The 21,830-nt window shown below is 38.7% G+C and overlaps 1 protein-coding gene and 1 long non-coding RNA gene across 4 annotated transcripts; one reads left to right on the top strand and one right to left on the bottom strand.

Annotated features, from left to right (window-relative positions):
- Positions 1-2,224: 2,224 nt before the first annotated feature.
- On the top strand, positions 2,225-3,952 carry LOC133717144 (uncharacterized). The gene is made up of 3 exons (XR_009849441.1): positions 2,225-2,338; positions 2,565-2,646; positions 3,059-3,952. It is a non-coding gene; the product is annotated as an uncharacterized LOC133717144 (long non-coding RNA).
- A 9,175-nt stretch (positions 3,953-13,127) lies between these two features.
- Positions 13,128-21,044, bottom strand: LOC133713462 (protein DETOXIFICATION 43-like). 3 transcript variants are annotated; one of them, XM_062139501.1, is made up of 14 exons: positions 20,664-21,044; positions 16,947-17,045; positions 16,680-16,801; positions 16,063-16,485; positions 15,766-15,965; positions 15,484-15,619; positions 14,860-14,977; positions 14,664-14,764; positions 14,407-14,570; positions 14,213-14,284; positions 13,994-14,110; positions 13,801-13,896; positions 13,579-13,700; positions 13,128-13,373 (listed from the first exon to the last, which is right to left on the bottom strand). In XM_062139501.1, exons 2-14 carry the CDS (start codon positions 17,021-17,023, stop codon positions 13,310-13,312), a joined length of 1,812 nt encoding a protein of 603 aa, XP_061995485.1. In that variant the 5' UTR covers positions 17,024-17,045; positions 20,664-21,044; the 3' UTR covers positions 13,128-13,309. The 3 variants fall into 3 exon arrangements, with proteins under 3 accessions (XP_061995485.1, XP_061995487.1, XP_061995486.1); XM_062139503.1 differs by having other exon boundaries at positions 14,860-14,956; positions 20,664-21,041; XM_062139502.1 differs by lacking the exon at positions 20,664-21,044 and adding an exon at positions 17,144-17,252.
- Positions 21,045-21,830: the final 786 nt, after the last annotated feature.

Below are 21,830 nucleotides of genomic sequence, written 5' to 3'. Positions count from 1 at the left end.
AATTGAGAAAACAAGGAGACCCAGATGAGAAAACGTGGAAAAATCAAGGAAGCTGAGAGAAAACTCACCGGCCCAGAAGATTGAAGAACAGAAAAAATTGAATGAGACCCAGATGAGGAAATTCAGGAACTTGAACAATCCAGAAGAGAATGGCGATGAAGAATCACAAATAAGAGAGAAGAACACCATGAAAACGTAAACAAGCTGAGAAGCAACTATCTAATTTCCTCATAACTTAACCATATCAATTTATCAAGCAAACAAAAATTGATCGACTGCAAAGCCTTAATACCTGCTTACCCAGAAACCTTCGAGTTCTGAGTTTTCGCTCCGGGTTCTGAGTCTTAGCAGATTTCTCCAACAGCTTCGCTCCAAGGGAATCAAGTCGAGCTGAATAAAATTGATCTCAGTTCACCACCTCAATCCCGTTCGTGGTCTACCATCACACTCGGAGAGATGAGATTGGTTTGGGAGAGTGAGATTTTGGCGAGAGAGTGAGCTAGCTAGGGTTTTGGTTTTCGGTCGTCTGTTGAGAGTGAGGCGAGTCGAGAAAGGGCTTTGGCCGGTTTCGGGTCTGTCGAGAGAGAGAGAGAAGGTTTCGGTATTTGTGTCCGTCTAGTTACTTTAGCTCTTTTTTTCCCTGTTTTTTTTTTTTGCTTAAGTGTAGGGTTTCAACCGGGTTTGTGATGAGGCCCTACCAATTTAGACAAGGACTCACAGTCTCACACAACAGATTTGTCTAAGAATGTGGTATGAATGCAGCCATCTAAATTTAGGATTAGTCTCCTATTAATTTGGCTTGCCTCTTTGGGGAGCTGAAGGAAACATCGTGGTGGGAAATCTCCCTCCTTTCTGTCAAACGTATTAATCAGACCACAGTTTTATTGTTTCTCGTTGTATGATTAGCACTTGTTGGGCAAAATTTTGGACTTTGAGATGGGATTTGGCACCACTGACATGGTGGGAAAGTTGCCGCTCAATTTTTTTAGGGTCATACAACAGTTCTGTCCTGAAACGTTGTCTGAATTTGATTCATAATTTCATATCAGACGACAGGTTTTACAAAAACGACGTCCAAAAAAAAAAAATCAATCAGACGGAAGAAAACTGTAATGTGTCGTTTGATTCAATTTTTGTAGTAGTGTAGTGTGCCTAGTCCAAACAGGTTTATGTATCCTAATAGGAATATAGGTAGAATCTTCTAGATATCTTAGTCTGTATTAGAATAGGATTCCTTGTACTCAATGGTATTGTGCTTGTAATCCTCTATAAATAGAGGCCCCTATTATCAATGGAATACACAACAACAATTCTCTTGAATCTCTCTTCTCTCTTTTCCCTTTATTCTACAATAGACCCAAACGTTAAACCCTAAATCTCTAAAGTTCTGATGTTTCTGGTTCTGTAGTGCTACTCCAGAAGGAAAATGATTGAGATACTAAATTTTTATTCATTTGAGTTTATTCATTTAACTATTTTTTTGGTCAATTATCATTTTTTTTTCTAATAAAATATTTTAATTTAAAATTTCCATGTCATCAAAATCATTTTGGGCCAAAAAAAAAAATAGGTATATAGTTTTTTGATTCATAATTTCATTTTTAGGGTCATACAACAGTTCTGTCCTGAAACGTTGTCTGAATTTGATTCATAATTTCATATCAGACGACAGGTTTTACAAAAACGACATCCAAAAAAAAAAAAATCAATCAGACGGCAGAAAACTGTAATGTGTCGTTTGATTCAATTTTTGTAGTAGTGTAGTGTGCCTAGTCCAAACAGGTTTATGTATCCTAATAGGAATATAGGTAGAATCTTCTAGATATCTTAGTCTGTATTAGAATAGGATTCATTGTACTCAATGGTATTGTGCTTGTAATCCTCTATAAATAGAGGCCCCTATTATCAATGGAATACACAACAACAATTCTCTTGAATCTCTCTTCTCTCTTTTCCCTTTATTCTACAATAGACCCAAACGTTAAACCCTAAATCTCTAAAGTTCTGATGTTTCTGGTTCTGTAGTGCTACTCCAGAAGGAAAATGATTGAGATACCAAATTTTTATTCATTTGAGTTTATTCATTTAACTATTTTTTTGGTCAATTATCATTTTTTTTTCTAATAAAATATTTTAATATAAAATTTCCATGTCATCAAAATCATTTTGGGCCAAAAAAAAAAATAGGTATATAGTTTTTTTTTTTTTTTTTTTGACTACTTCTCTCCTTTCAAGCCCCACCGCCGAACTCAATCCGATCCTTGGAGCACTCCTGACTCGGCAACCTGCAAGAGTGCAAGTCAGCAACCCGTCTCCGGTCTCCGAGCTCCGCCTCCAGGTATCTCACTATCTCTCTCTCCCTCTCCGTCTTCTTCTCCTCCTCGGCGACGGCTCCTCGCCTCCTCCAGTCCTCCGCTTCTTCTCTTCTGATTTCTGAAGTTCTGGCCTTTTGGGTTTCTGAATTCTAAATTTCTAAATTCTAATCTGTAAGTTACAGTTTGATTAATCATTAATCGATTTCCATTTGATGATTTGATCTTGTGACTTGTTGGTTTTTAACTAAGGTAAATACTAGTCATGTCTGTGGCCATTGTTCCACTTGCAGCTCAAAAGGGTTGGACCAGTTCTTTCTTGGGTGTTGTTCAGGTACTACTCTAAAGTCTAAGTTTTTAATTGGTTTTCTTAAATTAGGAGTTAAAACTGTTAAATTCTATTGCTTTAATACCTTTTTGGATTCAATTTTGTAGCAGAGTGTGATACTTTTTCAATGTCGATTCGTTTGGTTGATATAGGTGAAAAAATTTCTTTGCATCTGGTGCTTGAATGATTATATAGAAAGAAAGACCATTAGAATTAATCTGGTGGAACCAAATATGTCATGAATTGTCTCTCACTTCATGGACTATAATTTTGCATTGGTTACCAGAAGAACTTCTTCCAGAGATGTTAAGGTGGTTAATCTAACATGGTAGAAATATATGGTCATCTAGCATTGCACTTATTGACGAATTGAGTCGGTGTCAATTTATAGAATAGCTAATTTATGTCTGCTTGACAGGGTATGAATGTTGGAAGTTTTGGAAACCACATAGCAAACTGCTAAACTCCCCTAATTGATCAGAATGTCCGAAACTTAAGGGCATAAATGTTTCTCTGATGGGTTCGATTTCGGATTTCCAGTTGATCTTGGTGGTATAATTGCAAACAGTCAAAAACTCAAAATGATATAATTGATGGGAATGAGCTTATGAGCTTACTGATTAAGTGATTAACTGGTTGAAATGGTCATTTGACACATTGAGAAAGAGTATGCTGAATCTATTGACAATGAGTCGGTGATTAAAGAGTTTGAAGCTTCATGTACTCGTAGAGTTAGAAATATATGGTCATCTAGCATTGCTCTTATTGACGAATTGAGTCAGTGTCAAGTTATAGAATAGATAATTTATGTCTGCTTGACAGGGTATGAATGTTGGAAGTTTTGGAAACCACAACAAACTGCTAAACTCCCCTAAATTGATCAGAATGTCCGAAACTTAAGGGCATAAATGTTTCTCTGATGGGTTCGATTTCGGATTTCCAATTGATCTTGATGGTGTAATTGCAAACAGTCAAAAACTCAAAATGATATAATTGATGGGAATGAGCTTATGAGCTTACTGATTAAGTGATTAACTGGTTGAAATGGTCATTTGACACATTGAGAAAGAGTATGCTGAATCTATTGACAATGAGTCGGTGATTAAAGAGTTTGAAGCTTCTTGTACTCGTAGAGTTAGATTTAGTTAGTTTATGCTCTTGTATTATATTGTATTGCACATTTATTTTATTGTTGAGTTTGTCATTTAATTTTGTATATGCATTTGAGGGGTAAGACTCATTTTGTCCCACCTGACTAGGTATATCTTTTTTTTCAATTAATAAAATTCTCTCGCACCGTCGAGATTCTCTACTATTTTTTTTCCTTCACTTTGTTAAGAAGTCCAAGCCCCACCGAACTTGGAATCCTGGATCCGTCACTGATCAAAATTTTCAAATAAACAGATGACGAGGCATACTACTAGGGGTCGTCAACGGGCCGGGCCGGGCCGGGCCTTGCTATATTTTTAAATAATAGAGGGCCGGGCCGGGCTTTATTAAAAATAGACGGATCCAAGCTCGTCCATATAAAGCGGGCTTTGCGGGCTTTTTCGGGCAGGGCCGGGCTTGGCCTTGCGGGCTTTTTTGGGCCGGGCCTTGCGGGCTTTATGTATAAATAAATATTTAAAGACACAAATATTTTTTTTTTAATCAAGCTTTGGAAATTCATTGGATAATGATCAAATACAATCAAAGATAACATATCTATAATTCTATATTGTACCAAAAAAAAATCTTTATTTATATATAGATACTAATTTATTGATAAATAAATTTTTAAAGGCACTAATTTTTTATAAATCTATATTTATACATCATACACTCCAAAGAGCAACATATAGCAATTCAAAGAAAATGAGAAAACTGACCGTTGGATGTGATTATTACAATAAAATAAGAGTGTGGTTAAAAATTTAGTCAATTTCACCATAGTTTCAAACCCGATCGGATTGGTCAACTGTAGTCACTTGTATGTTTTCTTGGTTGACCGATGGCGTGATGAACACAAAACTTGCTTATTTTTTTACATCACGTTTGTAAATATTTCATCGATGGATGTGTGTGGACATAAGATAAAAAATTTAATTTTTAATTACAAATACGTTGGCCTATACTAATTTGTCTCCTAAAGTTGTATGACTTATACATTGCATTTAAATTGTTGAGGTCCATTCTAAAACAACCGTGAAGTGGAAGATGAATTTGGAGAAACCAACCGCTCGATTGAGAGATTGTAATATTTTATGGTGGTTGTAAAAAATCTAGCCAATTTGGTTATCGTTTCGAATTCTATCAACTAGGTCAAACGTAGTTACTCTTATAAACCTATATTTATATATCATACACTCCAAAGAGCAACCCCTATCAATTCAAAAAAAATGAAAAAACCGACCGTTGGATGAGTTTATTACAATAAATTATGAGTGTGATAAAAAATTTAGCCAATTTCACCATATTTTCGAATTCGATCGGATTGGTCAACCGTAGTCACTTATATGTTTTCTTGGTTGACCGATGGCGTGACAATCGCGAAACGTGCTTATTTTTTCACATCACGTTTGTATATATTCCATCGATGGATGTGCATGGACATAAGATAAAAAAATTTAATTTTAATTACAAACACATTAGCCTATACCAATTTTCTTCCTAAAGTTGTATGACTTAATACATTGCATTTAAATTGTTGAGGTCCATTCTAAAACAACCATGAAGTGGAAGATGAATTTGGAGAAACCAACCGCTCGATTGAGAGATTGTAATATTTTATGGTGGTTGTAAAAAATACAGCCAATTTGGTTTTCGTTTCGAATTCGATCAACTAGGTCAAACCTAGTTACTCTTCTAAACCTATATTTATCACGCTCCAAAGAGCAACCCCTATCAATTCAAAGAAAATGGGAAAACCGACCGTTGGATGTGATTATTACAATAAATTATGAGTGTGGTTAAAAATTTAGTCAATTTCACCATAGTTTCGAACTCGATCGGATTGGTCAACTGTAGTCACTTGCATGTTTTCTTGGTTGACCGATGGCGTGATGAACGCAAAACTTGTTTATTTTTTTATATCACGCTTGTAAATAATTCATCGATGGATGTGTGTGGACATAAGATAAAAATTTCAATTTTTAATTACAAATACGTTGGCCTATACTAATTTGTCTCCTAAAGTTGTATGACTTATACATTGCATTTAAATTGTTGAGGTCCATTCTAAAACAACCATGAAGTGGAAGATGAATTTGGAGAAACCAACCGCTCGATTGAGAGATTGTAATATTTTATGGTGGTTGTAAAAAATCTAGCAAATTTGGTTATCGTTTCGAATTCGATCAACTAGGTCAAACGTAGTTACTCTTATAAACCTATATTTATATATCATACACTCCTAAGAGCAACCCCTATCAATTCAAATAAAATGGAAAAACCGACCGTTGGATGAGTTTATTACAATAAATTATGAGTGTAACAAAAAATTTAGCCAATTTCACCATATTTTCGAATCCGATCGAATTGGTCAACCGATATTTAGAATATATATATATATATATATGCACATATTTTATATAGAAATATAAGAACTTCCACACACACACACACACACACACACACACACACACACACACACACACACACACACACACACACATATATATATATATATATATATATATATATATATATATATATTTATAAACACACACACATATATAGATATATCTATATATAACACACACACACACACACACACATATATATATATATATAAACACACACAAATATATATCTATATGTGTGTATATATATATTTATAAACACACACACATATATAGATATATCTATATAACACACACACACACACACATATATATATATATATAAACACACACACACATATCTACATATATATATATATATATATATATATATATATATATATATATATAAACACACACACACACACACACACACACACATATATATAAAATATTTTACGGGCCGGGCCTACGGGCCGGGCCGGGCTTTTGCGGGCTTTTTGCGGGCCGGCCCACTACCCACCCGAGGCGGGCTTTTTAACGGGCCGGGCTTTTAGCCCTCAGGGCCGGCGGGCCTCCATCGGCCCACTTGATCCGCGGGCTTTTTGATGAGGCCTACATACTACCACATCATTTGGTATCTAAATTTTGTATAAAATTTGGTATCTCAATCATTTCCTTCTAAATGGCATAGTAAGTTGAGCAACGCTGGAGATTTCGAGTCCGTTTCCAATATCATAACCCAACCAAATGTGGGAGAGGCCAAATATTTTAGTCCTACAATTAAGACAAATATATAAATGTGAAAATGATGTCAGCAGCAAGTGTGACAATCATTACAGCAGTAATGACAATGATTGTAGTCATAAGTTGTGATAATTACAGGAATAAATAAGGTATTAATGGTGACTTGCCCTGCAAGTTTACTTGCAGCCCTAACCGTAATGCACCTATAAATAAGGGGGAAAACGACCAGGTATGAAATCGAATTCTAATGGAGTATACCACACTCAACTCAGAAATACACTGACTTAGACATCGGAGGGTCTTTTGCAGGTACCCCCCTCCTCAAACCAGTGACTGAGAGAAGCCTCTGCTTCGTCATCATCCAAGTACGAAGCGAAGGCTTCCATTCGCTTCGTTATCATCAACGGAGATAGGCCTCCGCTTCGTCATCATCCAAGTACGAAGCCAAGGGAAGCCTTCGCTTCGTTACCATTAGCGAAGGGAAGCCTCCGCTTCATCAACACCAAAGTCAGCAACGGAGAGAAGCTTTTGCTTCGTCACCATTGGGTCAACGATGAATGGAAACTCTTGATCGTCCCGGTTCAACTCCCGCTCCAGTCCGCATTAATTTTTGGGTCAAATTCCTAAAAGGAATTTTTCATCACCAACACCAAAGATCCACCTTCTCTACCAAAAAGCTTATCAGCTCCACCACTACTAAATTGCCACCACTCAAAGAACAACAATGGGCTAAAGAAACACATAAAAACAAGAAACAAGACAAACTAGAACATGGAAGGAGGTGGTGTATGCATCCAAGTGAAAGATCTATACACCTTCAAATTGATATGCGATGAAACACGTTGAGAATTAGCCTCTACAAATTTCAAGTATGGTTGGTGTCGAAGAAACAAACAAGAGAATGTATCTAAGACCAGCGTTCTAGAGGAAGCAAATTGGGAGAGAAGATATGAAAATTTTGATTTTGGGGTTAACAAAATTGACACGGATTAGGGTCGAAATAGAGAAAGAAAAAGGGAAAACAAGGCATAAATATGACCTTAACTCAAGAAAATCACCACAAAGGTGAGAAATCATTATAACAGTGAAGAATCACCATAAGGGTGAGGCAAAACAAACGACTCTATAAAACGATTAATGTTAGGTGAACCATCTTTTTGGGTACCACATGCATCTCACCTTACGTGGCAGCTGATGTGACATAACCACGTCATTTAATGAAATTTTGTGATAGGTTGGTCATTTTGCTACATCAGCTGCCACGTACGGTGGGATGCAAGTGGTACCCAAAAAGACAGTTCACCTTGCATTACTCATTAAAAATAGTAGGGATGAGAGAGAGAGAGAGAGAGAGAGAGAATCATCCCCTTCAATTTCATGTTTCAAACCATCTCCTCTACCTTGCCGAAGAAAAAAACAACTATCTCCTCTAGAGTTATTGTTTGAGCCCAAAAGTAATTTTGGCAAGATCCTTTAGTGGATTTAGCACAGCGGGCCGATACCTGCGGCCCAAAAATAAGCCTACTCGGGTTTGGGTTACAACTTCACCAATTCCGTGATCCATAAGGAAAACGAAACCTTATTGGAGTTGGGTAGCGAGGATTGAATAGGAAACTTCAATCAATATTCTTTCTATGACAAGGAGTAGTCGAAACCCTAGGTATATATACCAGGTTTCAAGGACGAATAAATGATCTCTCTCAAATCAATCAATCCCAGCGATTACAAAGCCTCCTCGGAGCAAACCTTCAACCTCGTTGAAACCCGGTGACCGCGCGCCAGTCATAGTCTCTCCAAGAGCCGACTGTCAGCATCACCAGATCAACCCGACGAATTTACTTTCAGTCCTAGTCTCCCCAGGAGCCGACTGCTAGCGCAACTGCCACCGTTACTACCAGCGAAGCAAGGGTAACGCCCTCGCAACCCAGCTAAGCTAAAGTCACGCTTTAGCAAAACCCGTGCTTCTCCCAACTTCCCAGTGATTGCTCTGCTTAGTCTACAACACTAAGTATCGATTCGGTGAACGCAAGAGACCACAACCAAAGTCCTTATCCGTAAGGCAAGAAGTCCTTTTCCGGAAGGCATAGAAAAGAACCTTGTGGCGAGGTTGGTGCTCTCCTCGTCCACAACGCTTGAAGAAGAAGTCAGGTCAAGGGACTCCCCCGACGACTGCACCCCACGGTGCTGGCACGCCCGCGCAATCACAGCAGCAAAAGAGACAGTTTACAGGTCAACTGGTTTCCGCGTCAAACATTTTGGCACGCCCTACTGTTGAGCTCGCTTGCTTTTGGAAGCTGCGGGGAGTCATTAATGGCTTAGCAGCTAGTGCTTCCATCTCCTTTTGATACTGCTCAGGTGATTTGACCAACTGCGAAGGTTTGATCAGGCCCTGGTCCAGAGCCTCTAGCGCGCGCTTGGCTTCCCCAAATCTGCGCTGTAGTTTCCTCTTCTTGGAAGGACTTATTTCCACTACCTTTCCCTTTTCCCTAGTGTACCACTTGCCTTCCGTGATGGTGGCGGTTGAAGCAGGTGGGATATAGGGCTTGTTCAGAATGTCTTTGTGCTTGGTCGTAGCCTTCTCCTCTTGTTTCCGATCAACTGCGGCCGCTCTTAGCTTCTTGAACAAATTGGAGTCCTTTGGGAGTGACGTCGACTCCATTTTATCTTTGTCTCTAGGGCTAGAAGGTTGATATAGTTTCTCGATGGCGAGGCCCACTTAATGGGCGGGAGAGAGCCGAAACGAAACGTCTGCGCCACCTCTTCATGTGACACTTGGATGCTACACTCTTCTTTGCATCGCGAGCATAGGACCACAGATGAAGCTTGACTTACGGGTTCAGCCTTCTTCTTTGCAGGGGCCTCATCCTTGTCAGATTGGTCTCCTTGCCCCTTTGTATTCAAATCCAGGGTTGGTCTCCTCCGGTTCTGCTTGGCCCAGCTCACGTCGACCATGTTGATCCCAGTGTCAGGAAAATGGTTCAGGTCTACGAGCGTTGCCGTTGTTACTAGAGCTTCTACCTGCAAACTGCCATTATTAAGCCATACCTGAATCTGATCTTTAAGTTTCACACAGTCAGCCGTATTATGATTCCACAGGTTGTGGAATTTGCAGTATTTCTTCCCTTTCAGCTGATCTGGTCGAGGAAAGGGTCCAAAATCAGTCTTCACTATCTTCGCGGCGATCATCTCATCTAGAATCTCATGTGCCTTATTGGCATCGTATGTATATGTCGCGAATTCAGGTTTAGTGAAGGCCATTGATTTGAGCTTGACAGGTTCCTTGGAGATTTTCAATTGTTTCAAGGCTGGATTCTTCCTCCCTGTCAGTTCGTAAGCAGCGATGTCATTATCCTCTTCCTCATCCTCCTCTTGAACCATTTCTTCTTCATGATGAGGGTAATAAGGGTCATAAGTAGCTGGCTGATAGTGCAGGGCTGCAACGGTGCGATGTTTTCCTGGCACATATGTCCCTTTGGATGCATTCTTTCTTGCGTCAGTTTCTCTGAGAAGATGTTCAAAGCTACCCACTTCTGTGATAAGCTCTCCCATTGACTGGATCATGCTGCCATGTTGCTTCTTTCGTTGGCGAGGCTCTAAGCCCTTGATCGCCAATTTGATCAACTCCTTCTCAGGCAGGATCACGTTCAGTTTGGCCTTTTGAATCTGGAAGCGTTGGAGGTATGCAACAGCGGACTCAGTAGGCTTCTGGGCCATCTGGGTGAGAGAAGCCAAATCAACCTCAGGCTCAATGGCTCCAAAAGTTTCTCGGAAGAGCTTTTCCATTGCGGGCCAGTCTGCCACTGTTCCTGGTCGGAGTTTGGAAAACCATCGAAAGGCAGCTCCCGAAAGAGAAGTGCCAAAGATCCTGCACTTGAGGATGTCATCATTCTGGTACTGGCCGCATTGCACCTTGAACCTGGCCAGGTGAGTTACTGCATTCTCAGTGTCTTCCCCTGAAAAAGTAGAAAATATGATATTTTTATAACCCCTAGGGAAGGGCGCGAGCATTATATGTGGAAGGAAAGGCCCCTCATAAACCCCGTCCATTTGGGCCCTAGGGTTAGCTAGCCTGATCATCTCCTCCACCTCATCTTGTCTCACATATTCTGGGCCCGGAGGAGGAGGGGGAAGGGTCGCCACCTTATGGCGAGCAGCCTGCAAGGGTATTGCTTGGTTTACAGTTGCTGCCCCTTCTCCTATCTGCACAACGCGGGTTGTAGCTGGTTGTTGAAGAGTCACTGCTGGCATAGGCATCTCTTTTGCCAAAGCTGTTATCTTGACCGGGTTACCAGTCTGGTCAATACCGTAGTAGCTTCCTGGCAGCTCTTGATATACGTTTTCTGCCCCATCGCTGTCGTATTGAACGAACACGGTGGAATCGGACGAAGTTTCACCACCTTTCAATGCCTGTTGCTTCTGTCTGGCGGACTGTCCGCCTGACGAAGTGCCTTTTTCTTTGCTGCCGCCGATAACAAGTGCTTGTTCTTTATTTTTCAGTGGCGTAGCAGCAACGGTTGCGGAAGGTGTAGCGGTATTGCTGCTAACCTTCTCTCGCTGATTCGGCGGCACGTACTTGCCCGAACCAGACGGTTGGCCAAGGGAGCCAAGGATAGCGTTAGGATCTCCTAACGTTTTATTCAGCACTTCTCTAGCTTGGTTCAGCTCAGCTATTTGCATGGCCACCTCGATTGCGAGATTCGCTCCATCCTTGCGAAGACCTGCCATATCTGAAACCGTCTGCTTGGTATGGTTCGCAATAGCCTCTATGATTACTTTCTGCTGCTGACTCTGCTCATCTGCGATACCTGTAGCATGAGCCCTTAATGCACTCTCTGTTTGTGCAATTTGTTGCTTAGTATCCTCTGCCTGTCGGGAAATACGCTGGTTTATTTCGCGTATGATCTGGTCTGTCTTCGCGGTTTCCCTTTCAAGATCAGCGGCTATCTTCTTGCGATGATTTTCAATATTCTCCAGGATGATCGCGAAACTGACCTCGGAGGTCGCTCCTTCTGGAATAGGCTTCGCAACGAAAGCCTCTCTTTCTCCACTTCCCGTCGAGTTAGGAACAGCGGTAGTGTTAACAGGCTCACTGGCCTGGTTAGTAGTGACAGTTTGACCCTCAATAGCGGTCGGGTGATTCTCTCCCTGTTCAGTTGACATATCGGAGGATTGGGAATGAAGAGAGAATCTTTGAGTCACTTGTTCTTCAGAAAGACCACGACAATCCGCGCGAGAATGCGGTTTGTAACTGGAGATCTTATGCTTTGAGCAGTTAGCGTAAACCTTCTGGTAAGGATTTTCGCTCGACTTCCCAATGGCTAATGCTGACGAAGAGACACTAGTTTGTCCCACTGGGCGTGCCAAAATGTTTGACGCGGAAACCAGTTGACCTGAAACTGTCTCTTTTGCTGCTGTGATTGCGCGGGTGTGTCAGCACCGTGGGGTGCAGTCGTCGGGGGAGTCCCTTGACCTGACTTCTTCTTCAAGCGTTGTGGACGAGGAGAGCACCAACCTCGCCACAAGGTTCTTTTCTATGCCTTCCGGAAAAAGACTTCTTGCCTTACGGATAAGAACTTTGGTTGTGGTCTCTTGCGTTCACCGAATCGATACTTAGTGTTGTAGACTAAGCAGAGAAATCACTGGGAAGTTGGGAGAAGCACGGGTTTTGCTAAAGCGTGACTTTAGCTTCGCTGGGTTGCGAGGGCGTTACCCTTGCTTCGCTGGTAGTAACGGTGGCAGTTGCGCTAGCAGTCGGCTCCTGGGGAGACTAGGACTGAAAGTACGGTCGCCGGGTTGATCTGGTGATGCTGACAGTCGGCTCTTGGAGAGACTAGGACTGGCGCGCGGTCACCGGGTTTCAACGAGGTTGAAGGTTTGCTCCGGGGAGGCTTTGTAATCGCTGGGATTGATTGATTTGAGAGAGATCATTTATTCGTCCTTGAAACCTGGTATATATACCTAGGGTTTCGACTGCTCCTTGTCATAGAAAGAATATTGATTGAAGTTTCCTATTCAATCCCCGCTACCCGACTCCAATAAGGTTTCGTTTTCCTTATGGATCACGGAATGGGTGAAGCTGTAACCCAAACCCGAGTAGGCTTATTTTTGGGCCGCAGGTATCGGCCCGCTGTGCTAAATCCACTAAAGGATCTTGCCAAAATTACTTTTGGGCTCAAACAGTTATCAAATACAATGGTGGTGTGAAATTATAGTATAACAACAAAACATTTAAACCAAAGAGTCTTTCAGATGTCACCGTGATACAAAATGGGGAATATTGCAGATGGAATAAATTATGATACATAACGCTAACCGGAAGATGATAAAGCAAAGAAAACAATCATGGCCATACAGAGTCTTTAAGTATTCCTATTTTACTAGACTTATGAAGGCTGTGGTGATGAACGACCCTTGAGAAAGCGCCAAGGTCCGGTTCCAGTCCCCATCCTGCAAATTTATTGGCAACCTCAGTTCAACTGATTCATTAGAATATAAATGTAAAAAAGTAATGCCTGATGGACGACATTTTTGAATTACTTTCAAGTGACTGTTATGAAATATCCCAATTGATAATATATCGATCAACTACCAAGATATATGGTTAACTGGTTATACAATCTGAAGCCTTCACCATTTTTAGTTGCATAATTACCTCCATACGCCAGCGAATGCACGCAACCCCATATAGATGGTCAAAGCAATCCAAATTCCAACAAAACCATCGGATTTAGAGAGAAGGAACAGTGAAACAATGCTTGCTATGGCCACCAGAACCTGAAAGTAATAACCAATTAATTATTTTAGACAATAAATAACAGTTTATCACAAAGAAGAAAACAGGATCTAGAAACAAATAAGTGCAAGACTTTATTACCAAGGAATATGCGGAGTATGCAAAGTCAGATGCTCCAAAGTTGACACCATCAAACACAAAAGAGAGGGAATTGATTGGTTGTGTTGCTGCAACAAACTGGGAGATGTGGTGAAAACAAATTAGTTGAATTTTTGTTCATTATAAAAACAATGATAATAGGTTATGAGCTTTTCGATGAACTAAGCAGGCATACAGGGAGGCCAATTTTTATAAGGTGCAAAACATTGACATCTCTTGAGAAGATTCCAGCTCCAAAGTACAAACCAACTCCAACAACAAGAGCGAGTCCCACACCAAGGATAAATCCCATCTGGACAAAAAAGGAATATGAACTCGAAGGAAATTCCAACCTGTGAAAATTCTCAAAGGAAATTGAAAATCTATGTATCCATGAATGGTTAAACTCGAGTACCTGTAATACCCGAGTTGCGGTAGCTGTGGCCTTTTTGTAGTCTTTCTCTGCAAATGCACATGCTAGAATAGCCTATAGAGCAGGCGACAATAACATATAGGATGTAAGATTAAGAAGCTCATATACCGAAAACAATTAACACTAAATTTTCTGATTTTATAACTATAAAATGAGTAAACTAAAGTTGATATTACCTGTCCTGCAACAGCTAGCCCATCAGCAAGAAGGGATGATGTGAACCAGACTTGTAAGCATGTCTGGAATGCAGCCATGGGAGTTGGACCCAGCCGTGCTGCCAAAGATGCAGCTAAGGTGACACAGAATGTCACAGCAACCACCCTAGCCAACAATAGAGAACCTGTTTCCAAGAATAACTACTTCAAATGAATCTACCTCAGATGATGAGAACTTTTCAAAGAGAGCAACTAAAGTGAATGAAAAAGCCAATTACCATTCTTAAGAAACTTTCCGAACTGCAAGTCTTTAATACTTGGTGGCATGAGATTAACTTTTCTCATTAAGATTAAGAAGAGGACCACTGCCATCAAGTACCTTAAAGGATACCAAATATTGTTCGTGTTAACAAAGATGATATACACTCAATGGAAGCTCTGAAAGGAATACCAAGACAAAGGCACACTACTTACTGAGAAAGAACGTGTGCAATAGCTGCACCTCTGATGCCGAAACCGCATACGAAGATGAGAAGTGGATCCAAGGCAATGTTAATTGCATATCCCGCAACTACAGAATGAAACAAATAAACTAGAGTGGGAAAAAATTTATGCAAACATCAGTTTGACAAAGAAACATAAACTGTTCAACAACTAGTTAATATGCCTCACAATAATAGCATACGCTTCTTCATTTTTCCGGTATTTAAATGGAACTGTGAATGTTTTCTATTGATTCGTTGACAACTTTATTGTAAGTTTTCATCACATGAAACCAGTACACTGACATACTCTCTTTTTCGATTAGTACCAAATACTACAAAAAGGTAAATTATTTTTGAAATTGTACGTATGCCTAGATCAGATTACTTTCAGTTTCATGTTTATGGTTTTCTCAACCAGCATTGTCTGATGTTTGTCCTATAATGACGTCAATATATCACTTAGAGATTATCTTCTACTAAAGAACCAAGAAGAGTTGTCCATTACTAGACATAAGGACTTAACTTATATACGGCTATCCCTTGTTTCTTGTGTTTAAGGATATTGAAGGGCAAGAAGGAGGACGAAGATATCAGAAGAGATTCTTAGGCCTACCAATGACATATAAAGGAGTTTTAGTATCCTTAAACCCTCGGAAGATTCCTTGCATGGCCAACGTAAGAAGAACAGCAGGAGCACCGATCGACCTTACTGTCAAGTACTTCAATGCTGGTTTTAGCATAGGGGAGTCCTGCTCCATATATAAGAAGCTTTGTTATTATTTCCCACATTCAATAACGATTGATTGATTAACTGATTTTTGATAATGGATCTCTCAAAGAATTTGCAACTACACAAAGAATGCGTGATAGAAGACAATGAGTCGTATCCACTTACATGTTTCACACCCATCACACCAAGAAGAACTTTGGATCCTAACATGAGAAATATAGCTTGCAGCAGGCCTAGTATTGCACCGAAGATGAGTGCTGTCGATGCAGAAGCAATAGTACGCTTTTTGTTCTTCATCTTTGCCTTCTTATTTTTGCTCATAACAACAGATGGACCGTTTACAATACCTGTCTCTGTCTTGGAGCCTGGTCAATAAAATAACCAATACTAAATGTTACAATTAATCATAATAGTTTTTTTCACGATGTTCATTAATCTTTGAGTGAGGAAGTGAAAGAGTACCATTTTCTTCTGGATCACTGTTTTTAGGAACACTTTTTTCTCCATTTTCCACCTCAGCATTTTCCGGTATGGAATTCTTTACTTCACTGCCTTCATCTAATCCCTTGTCTGAGTTCTCACCATTTTCCTTGTCTTCATCATTTCCCAGATGCTTACCCATTTCTGCCGCTTCACCATTTTCGTCATCTAGGGAAGGCTCTTTCGTCTCAGGTTTAGTTTTAGCAACCCCTTTTTCCATGTCATCAAGCATGCCTGAACCATTTTCCAATTTCTGGCTTTTTCCCGATTTTATTTTCATTTTTGCTACAGTATCTTCCTCCGCGACAAAGGAGGTGGTGATACTGACAAGTGGGAATATAGTAATCCTTGAAGCTTGATTGAACAAGGCAATAGATACTCCTGCTGCTGCAAGTTCCACTGGACCTGAAAACAGAAAATCAAAATTCATGACTGAATCTTTCGATGAAGCACTGACTAGTTACTCAGGGCTTATTACAAGTACAGCTTAGTGATGTGGACATATCATACATTAGTCAAAAACAGAATTTATCCTAGGAATGAATGACTAAAACTTAGTGCATGCTTGAAACAAATGAAGAAAACGAAAGCGTACATACCTATATGACCGATGAATGCTGTGTCGATTAAGGAAGCGACAGGATCAGCAGCTACAGCCAGAGCAGCAGGGACTGCAATCTGAAGTATCTCCTTACCAAGCACATCCCATTTGAAAACACTCCTGCGATTGCATTTGTCATATATCGATCAATCAGTTCATATGCAGTAACATACATTGAATTTTTTTCTTTTTTCGTCTCCATTATCAATGGTAAAAGCAATTAAAAGGTAATAATTTTCTTTGAAAAGTGACTCAAAAAATATACCTTGCATCCCTGAAGAAAACACCAACAGGCATCTTCCAAAAGCTCACTGGTCTTTGCAAATCTTGCTCCTCTCCCATGCTTATGTTTGAATAATAGTTACTGCACAGTTCAAAATGTTTCTGATGTTGTCAAAAATACTGTTCTCACAATCTAAGCTATATATAACTGCAAATGTGTGAAACAACTAGATCTCATACCGAGCAAAAGTGATCGAAATTCCAAAAATATAAACTGCGCGCTATGAAAAATGAAATGTCCCCTTACTTGACAAGGAAGGTCAAATAAGGTCAATTTCAATTTTAAACAATGGATTATATCTCAGCAGTGCTTCAGAATAAACTTAACGCCAAGAAGGTGACACAGAAGGTACAAAACACTACTACATGTTCAAAGTGGTATAGGTGCATATATAGTCGGTGATAGAATAAAACCTTCCTCAGTTGTGTTGTTTTCTACGTGCAACATCAGTCAATACAAGACTCAATACATGATTTTTTTTCTCATTATTTTTCTGAAAAGACGAACCTTGCAAGAAATTCAAGGTCAGAACGCTGCTAAAGTTCTTAGAATGCAACCGGACATGTTTCGATGAATTGTCTATTTTGATATCATATTAAAGTTGAAAATCCAAACCATAACTAATGGGCAATGCATGGAGTTACGTGCGACTAAAATGCATAATACGAGATACTTTACTCTCAGAAAGACCCGTTAAAGTTTTCAAAAATTTATGGGCGACATAGGTTGTTAGAACGGAAAGGATCATGTGTCTCATTCAAACACACAATTTCTTGTCTAAATGATATGCATTCCGATTTTTTCAAAAAAAAAAAAAAAACTGATTTGTTAGATATGTTAGATATTTTATAGAAAAATAATTTACCTATATATGAAATGACTTACCATACCCCTTTCCAAGAAAAAAAAAAGACTTAAAATGTGAATATATATTCTCAATGTGATTCAAAACAGGGCCTTCAAAATAACATACATCTATGTGTTCCTTTCATAAAAGAACAAAAAAGAAAAGAAAAAAAAGCAAACAAACGTTGATTGGTAAACGTCTCATCTAGACATACTTCATATTGCACTTGATCAAACAACGTAATATTTTAGATATTTTATAGAAAAATAATTTACCTATATATGAAATGACTTAACATACCCCTTTCCAAGAAAAAAAAATGACTTAAAATGTGAATTTATATTCTCAATGTGATTCAAAACAGGGCCTTCAAGTCCATATGTTTCTTTCATAAAAGAACAAAAAAGAAAAAAAGCAAACAAACGTTGATTGGTAAACGTCCCATCTATATATATATATTAAAACTATTCAAAGTTATGAATTTGTAACAAAACTTTATTTGCCATTTGGAAACTTGAGCTCAGTAAAGGACAGATGCTAAATATATTACAAGTAGTTAAGCTAGAATGGGCTAAACAGAAAGCAGAAAGGGAAAGGACAATTAGTATTGGTGTTGCAAAACTTGGAATCTGCATGAACCTCCCTTGGTTCTACAAAGCCCCTGATATCACCAGGAGCCTTACGGGCAGGCGTCTTCTATTTCAATTATCAAGAGAGATACGGTGAGTACTGATCCTTCTTATGTCCATGTCAGTGTGAACCTTCCTACTAAAACAAGATTCGACCTGTCCCTTTGTGGAACTGGGTTAATATAATCGAGGGATGTGGACTAAATATATGGTTGGTACAACTTTTGTCAATTTCAAAAATTTAGGTACTATATATTAAATTTATTTATACTATTAAATGTGGTCAATAAACTGATACCGTGTGAAAGACTCCAGATATTATAAATTATCATTGAGAAAGAATAGTAAAAATAAAACTAACTTGCGTTAATAGTATCCTTATGACCACAACCAGCTCACTTTAGATCCAGTTTAGAGTTTAATACTTAGGAGTTATGATTTACATTCAAAACAATATTAATCAGAGGAAAATACGTATAAGCCAGCGCAACTTTTAACTAATGTTTCAATCTGAACTCGAGATACAAACTAACGGAACGCACAACCTATGGATTAAAAGTTGCAAGTGAAGAGAAGAACAAAAGGTTAGGAAAGTTGATTTATGCACATGGTCATCACTTGCAAATAAGATTGCCCTTTCAAAACACTGAATGAAGTCAAATCTTATAAAGAACTTAATAGAAGAATATCAGAATAAGGGGAAGAATAAAGTACAATATGGAGATCGATGTATATATAGTTAGAATTTGTCATCTTGTAAGAGTTTGAAATGTTATTTTAAGTCTTTGGTTACAAGGTATATCAAAGGACACAAATTCTTGTCCCCAAAAAAAAAAAAAAAAAAAAAAAGGCAGAGCAATTAAAAGGGATCCGAACTCTGATTTTAAGGAACATAGAGCAGGGAAAATGGTCTTGTTAATTTTTAGTCATTTATGTTTATTTAAACTTAGTTGTATAGGTTGTTCTCAATTGCAATTATAGCTAGATTTATTCTTTTATATGAACATGTCGTTATGTCTTGCTATATACTTCCTTTAAATAATGACTTAATATGAACTCTAAAACATGTTTACCGTATTTATATAAATAACCATTAAAAAAAGATACCTAATATTCAGATTTGTTTCAAGAATTAATAGAGTTGGTCTTTATCATCTAAAACCAATGTATGTGTACATGTAAAGTTAAAAAAAAGACGTAATTACTAAACCTTATAGGGGCTGTTAGTTTAACTAAACCAATAACATATATATGGTCATGGATTTGGTCAACACATTGTGAGTAGTGGAAGCTACATAAGCAGCATTGTTGATGGAAAAGGATCGGAGACAAGAAATTTCAAAGAGAGATTTTGGAATGCGAGGTTTAACTGGGGACAAGTTAAGTCCAAACTAATTGCAAAAATGACGATGACTCAGAAAAGACTAAGATAGGGACCGCCCGAACAAATGAGTCATCCCTTGGACTCTTCCGTACTTGACCATCCGGTACGGGATTCCGGGCGCCCGGTTGGAATAGGATCCGAACCCGCTTCAAAGGACCATAGTCATAATAGAAGAAACCTACCGACCAAAAAAAATAAATAATAATAATAGAAAAAACCTAACAGTAACATGCACCAACAGTATATGCACCTACGGTTACGTAATTTTTTGGATTCCCGAGTAGTGGTACTGGTACAGTAATATTGTGCAACTCTGCTGGTGTTGTAAAGAGAGCAAAAATGCTTTACATATCAAACAATTTAAGTTCTAAATATTCGTATACAAAACCTTTCTCAAAGTTGGCAAAGCAAAGTTGCAAATAGCTCTGTATTAGTCCAACTCAAAAAGTTCTGCGAGAAATTTTTATGCATCTAGATGATTACTGTAATACTATTAATGTTTCCAATTCACTTGAAATGAACTGATGTTTTCTAAGAAAAAAAAACATGATGTCCCTAGCTAGCTTGAAGCCTCGATCATATTTACCGGCTAAAAACACTATCATGATAAACATTTACTGGATTTTTCAGTTGACATGCCTGCGTTCAATGTTAATTTGGACCGTTAAACTATATATATATATATAGCATGCAAAATTGCAAATATGCGACACGTACAAGGAATAAGCTCACTTGAGAATTAAGAAAAGAACATGGAGCCAGGAACCGATATCTAAAAAGGCACGATCCAACTGAGACTAGCAGTGCTTTTATCATTTTACAAGTAACCAGCTGCATACCTTAAATATTTTCCCTTATATAAGGTGCTCTGTTCAGAGAATGCAAAATTGCAAAGCTCGATGGTTTCACCAACTTCCTGGCTTCGCCTTTTGCTTGCACAAACACACCTGTTCAAAGCCCCAGATACCTGCCCTTTTATAGGTACTCTTCCCTCCACCTGGCCAATAAACAAAGGTGCTCTTCTCCACTCTGATCTCCAAGTCCTATCCCTCCCAGAAATTTAAAAATAAATAAAGCTAGGCAGCAGCAGTAGAGAGAGAGAGAGAGAGAGAGAGAGAGAGAGAACAATGATTTTTAAGGGTTAAGAAAGAGACTCATTTAGACCCAGAAAATTAATTTACAAGTACAAGATGCCAATCCTCGAATGCGAGCATTGCAATTAATAATGTGGCCAAATTTGCCGGGACTACAGATGAGTTGTTTAGATTGCGGAAAAGGTGGATAGTCCACAATCAACGTAAGCTAAGGTAGCTATAGACTCTGTAGAATATAAATGATTTAATCTTTTGTCCTACATAGATGGTGATGAAAGAAAATAGAAGTGCTTGGATCTGGTAGCTAGCTAGCAATCAAACTACATAGCTTTTTGCATGCTAATGAGGTCTACGTAGGATTTCCAATAACCTCTTTGCCTGGCCTAATTTTCACCGGCTAGCTTACATTATCAGCCAATGTATGATTGGTCAATTCGATCATTTATAATTATGTTGGGTGTACTGGTTAAACATATATATATGGCCAATCACTAATGAACCTAGCTACCTAGCTTCACATCATATATCTTCTTGTCTTGAGAAAACTATGTGCCTATGACAAATACTATATGTAAAGCTGTGGTCATCGTCCATCTACTTAGATCGTACCAAATTCACGAGTAGCTATAGTACTGCACATGCACCTGCAAAACTTGAAAATGTAAACATATCTAGTTGAAAATGTCACATTTTTAATATATGGTTCAATAATTGAAGCTTTTCAGGTTTTCTTGTCTTGGCAAGAATTGAAACGTCAAATTAATTAGTAAAGACAAAATAATTGATAATCAAATGTTAAAAACGATTTTCTGATTAACTAGTTTGGCATAAACAAAAAAGACCTAAATTATGAATAATTTCAATCCCTAGCTAGATTGTGTTTATGCTGGGCACCCAAAGTTCATTTTCAGA

The sequence above is a fragment of the Rosa rugosa genome, chromosome 6 (genome assembly GCF_958449725.1).
Source record: "Rosa rugosa chromosome 6, drRosRugo1.1, whole genome shotgun sequence".
NCBI classification, from domain to species: Eukaryota; Viridiplantae; Streptophyta; class Magnoliopsida; order Rosales; family Rosaceae; genus Rosa; species Rosa rugosa.
Note: the sequence above shows the minus strand (reverse complement) of the source record. Positions and strands in the feature narration are given on the sequence as shown.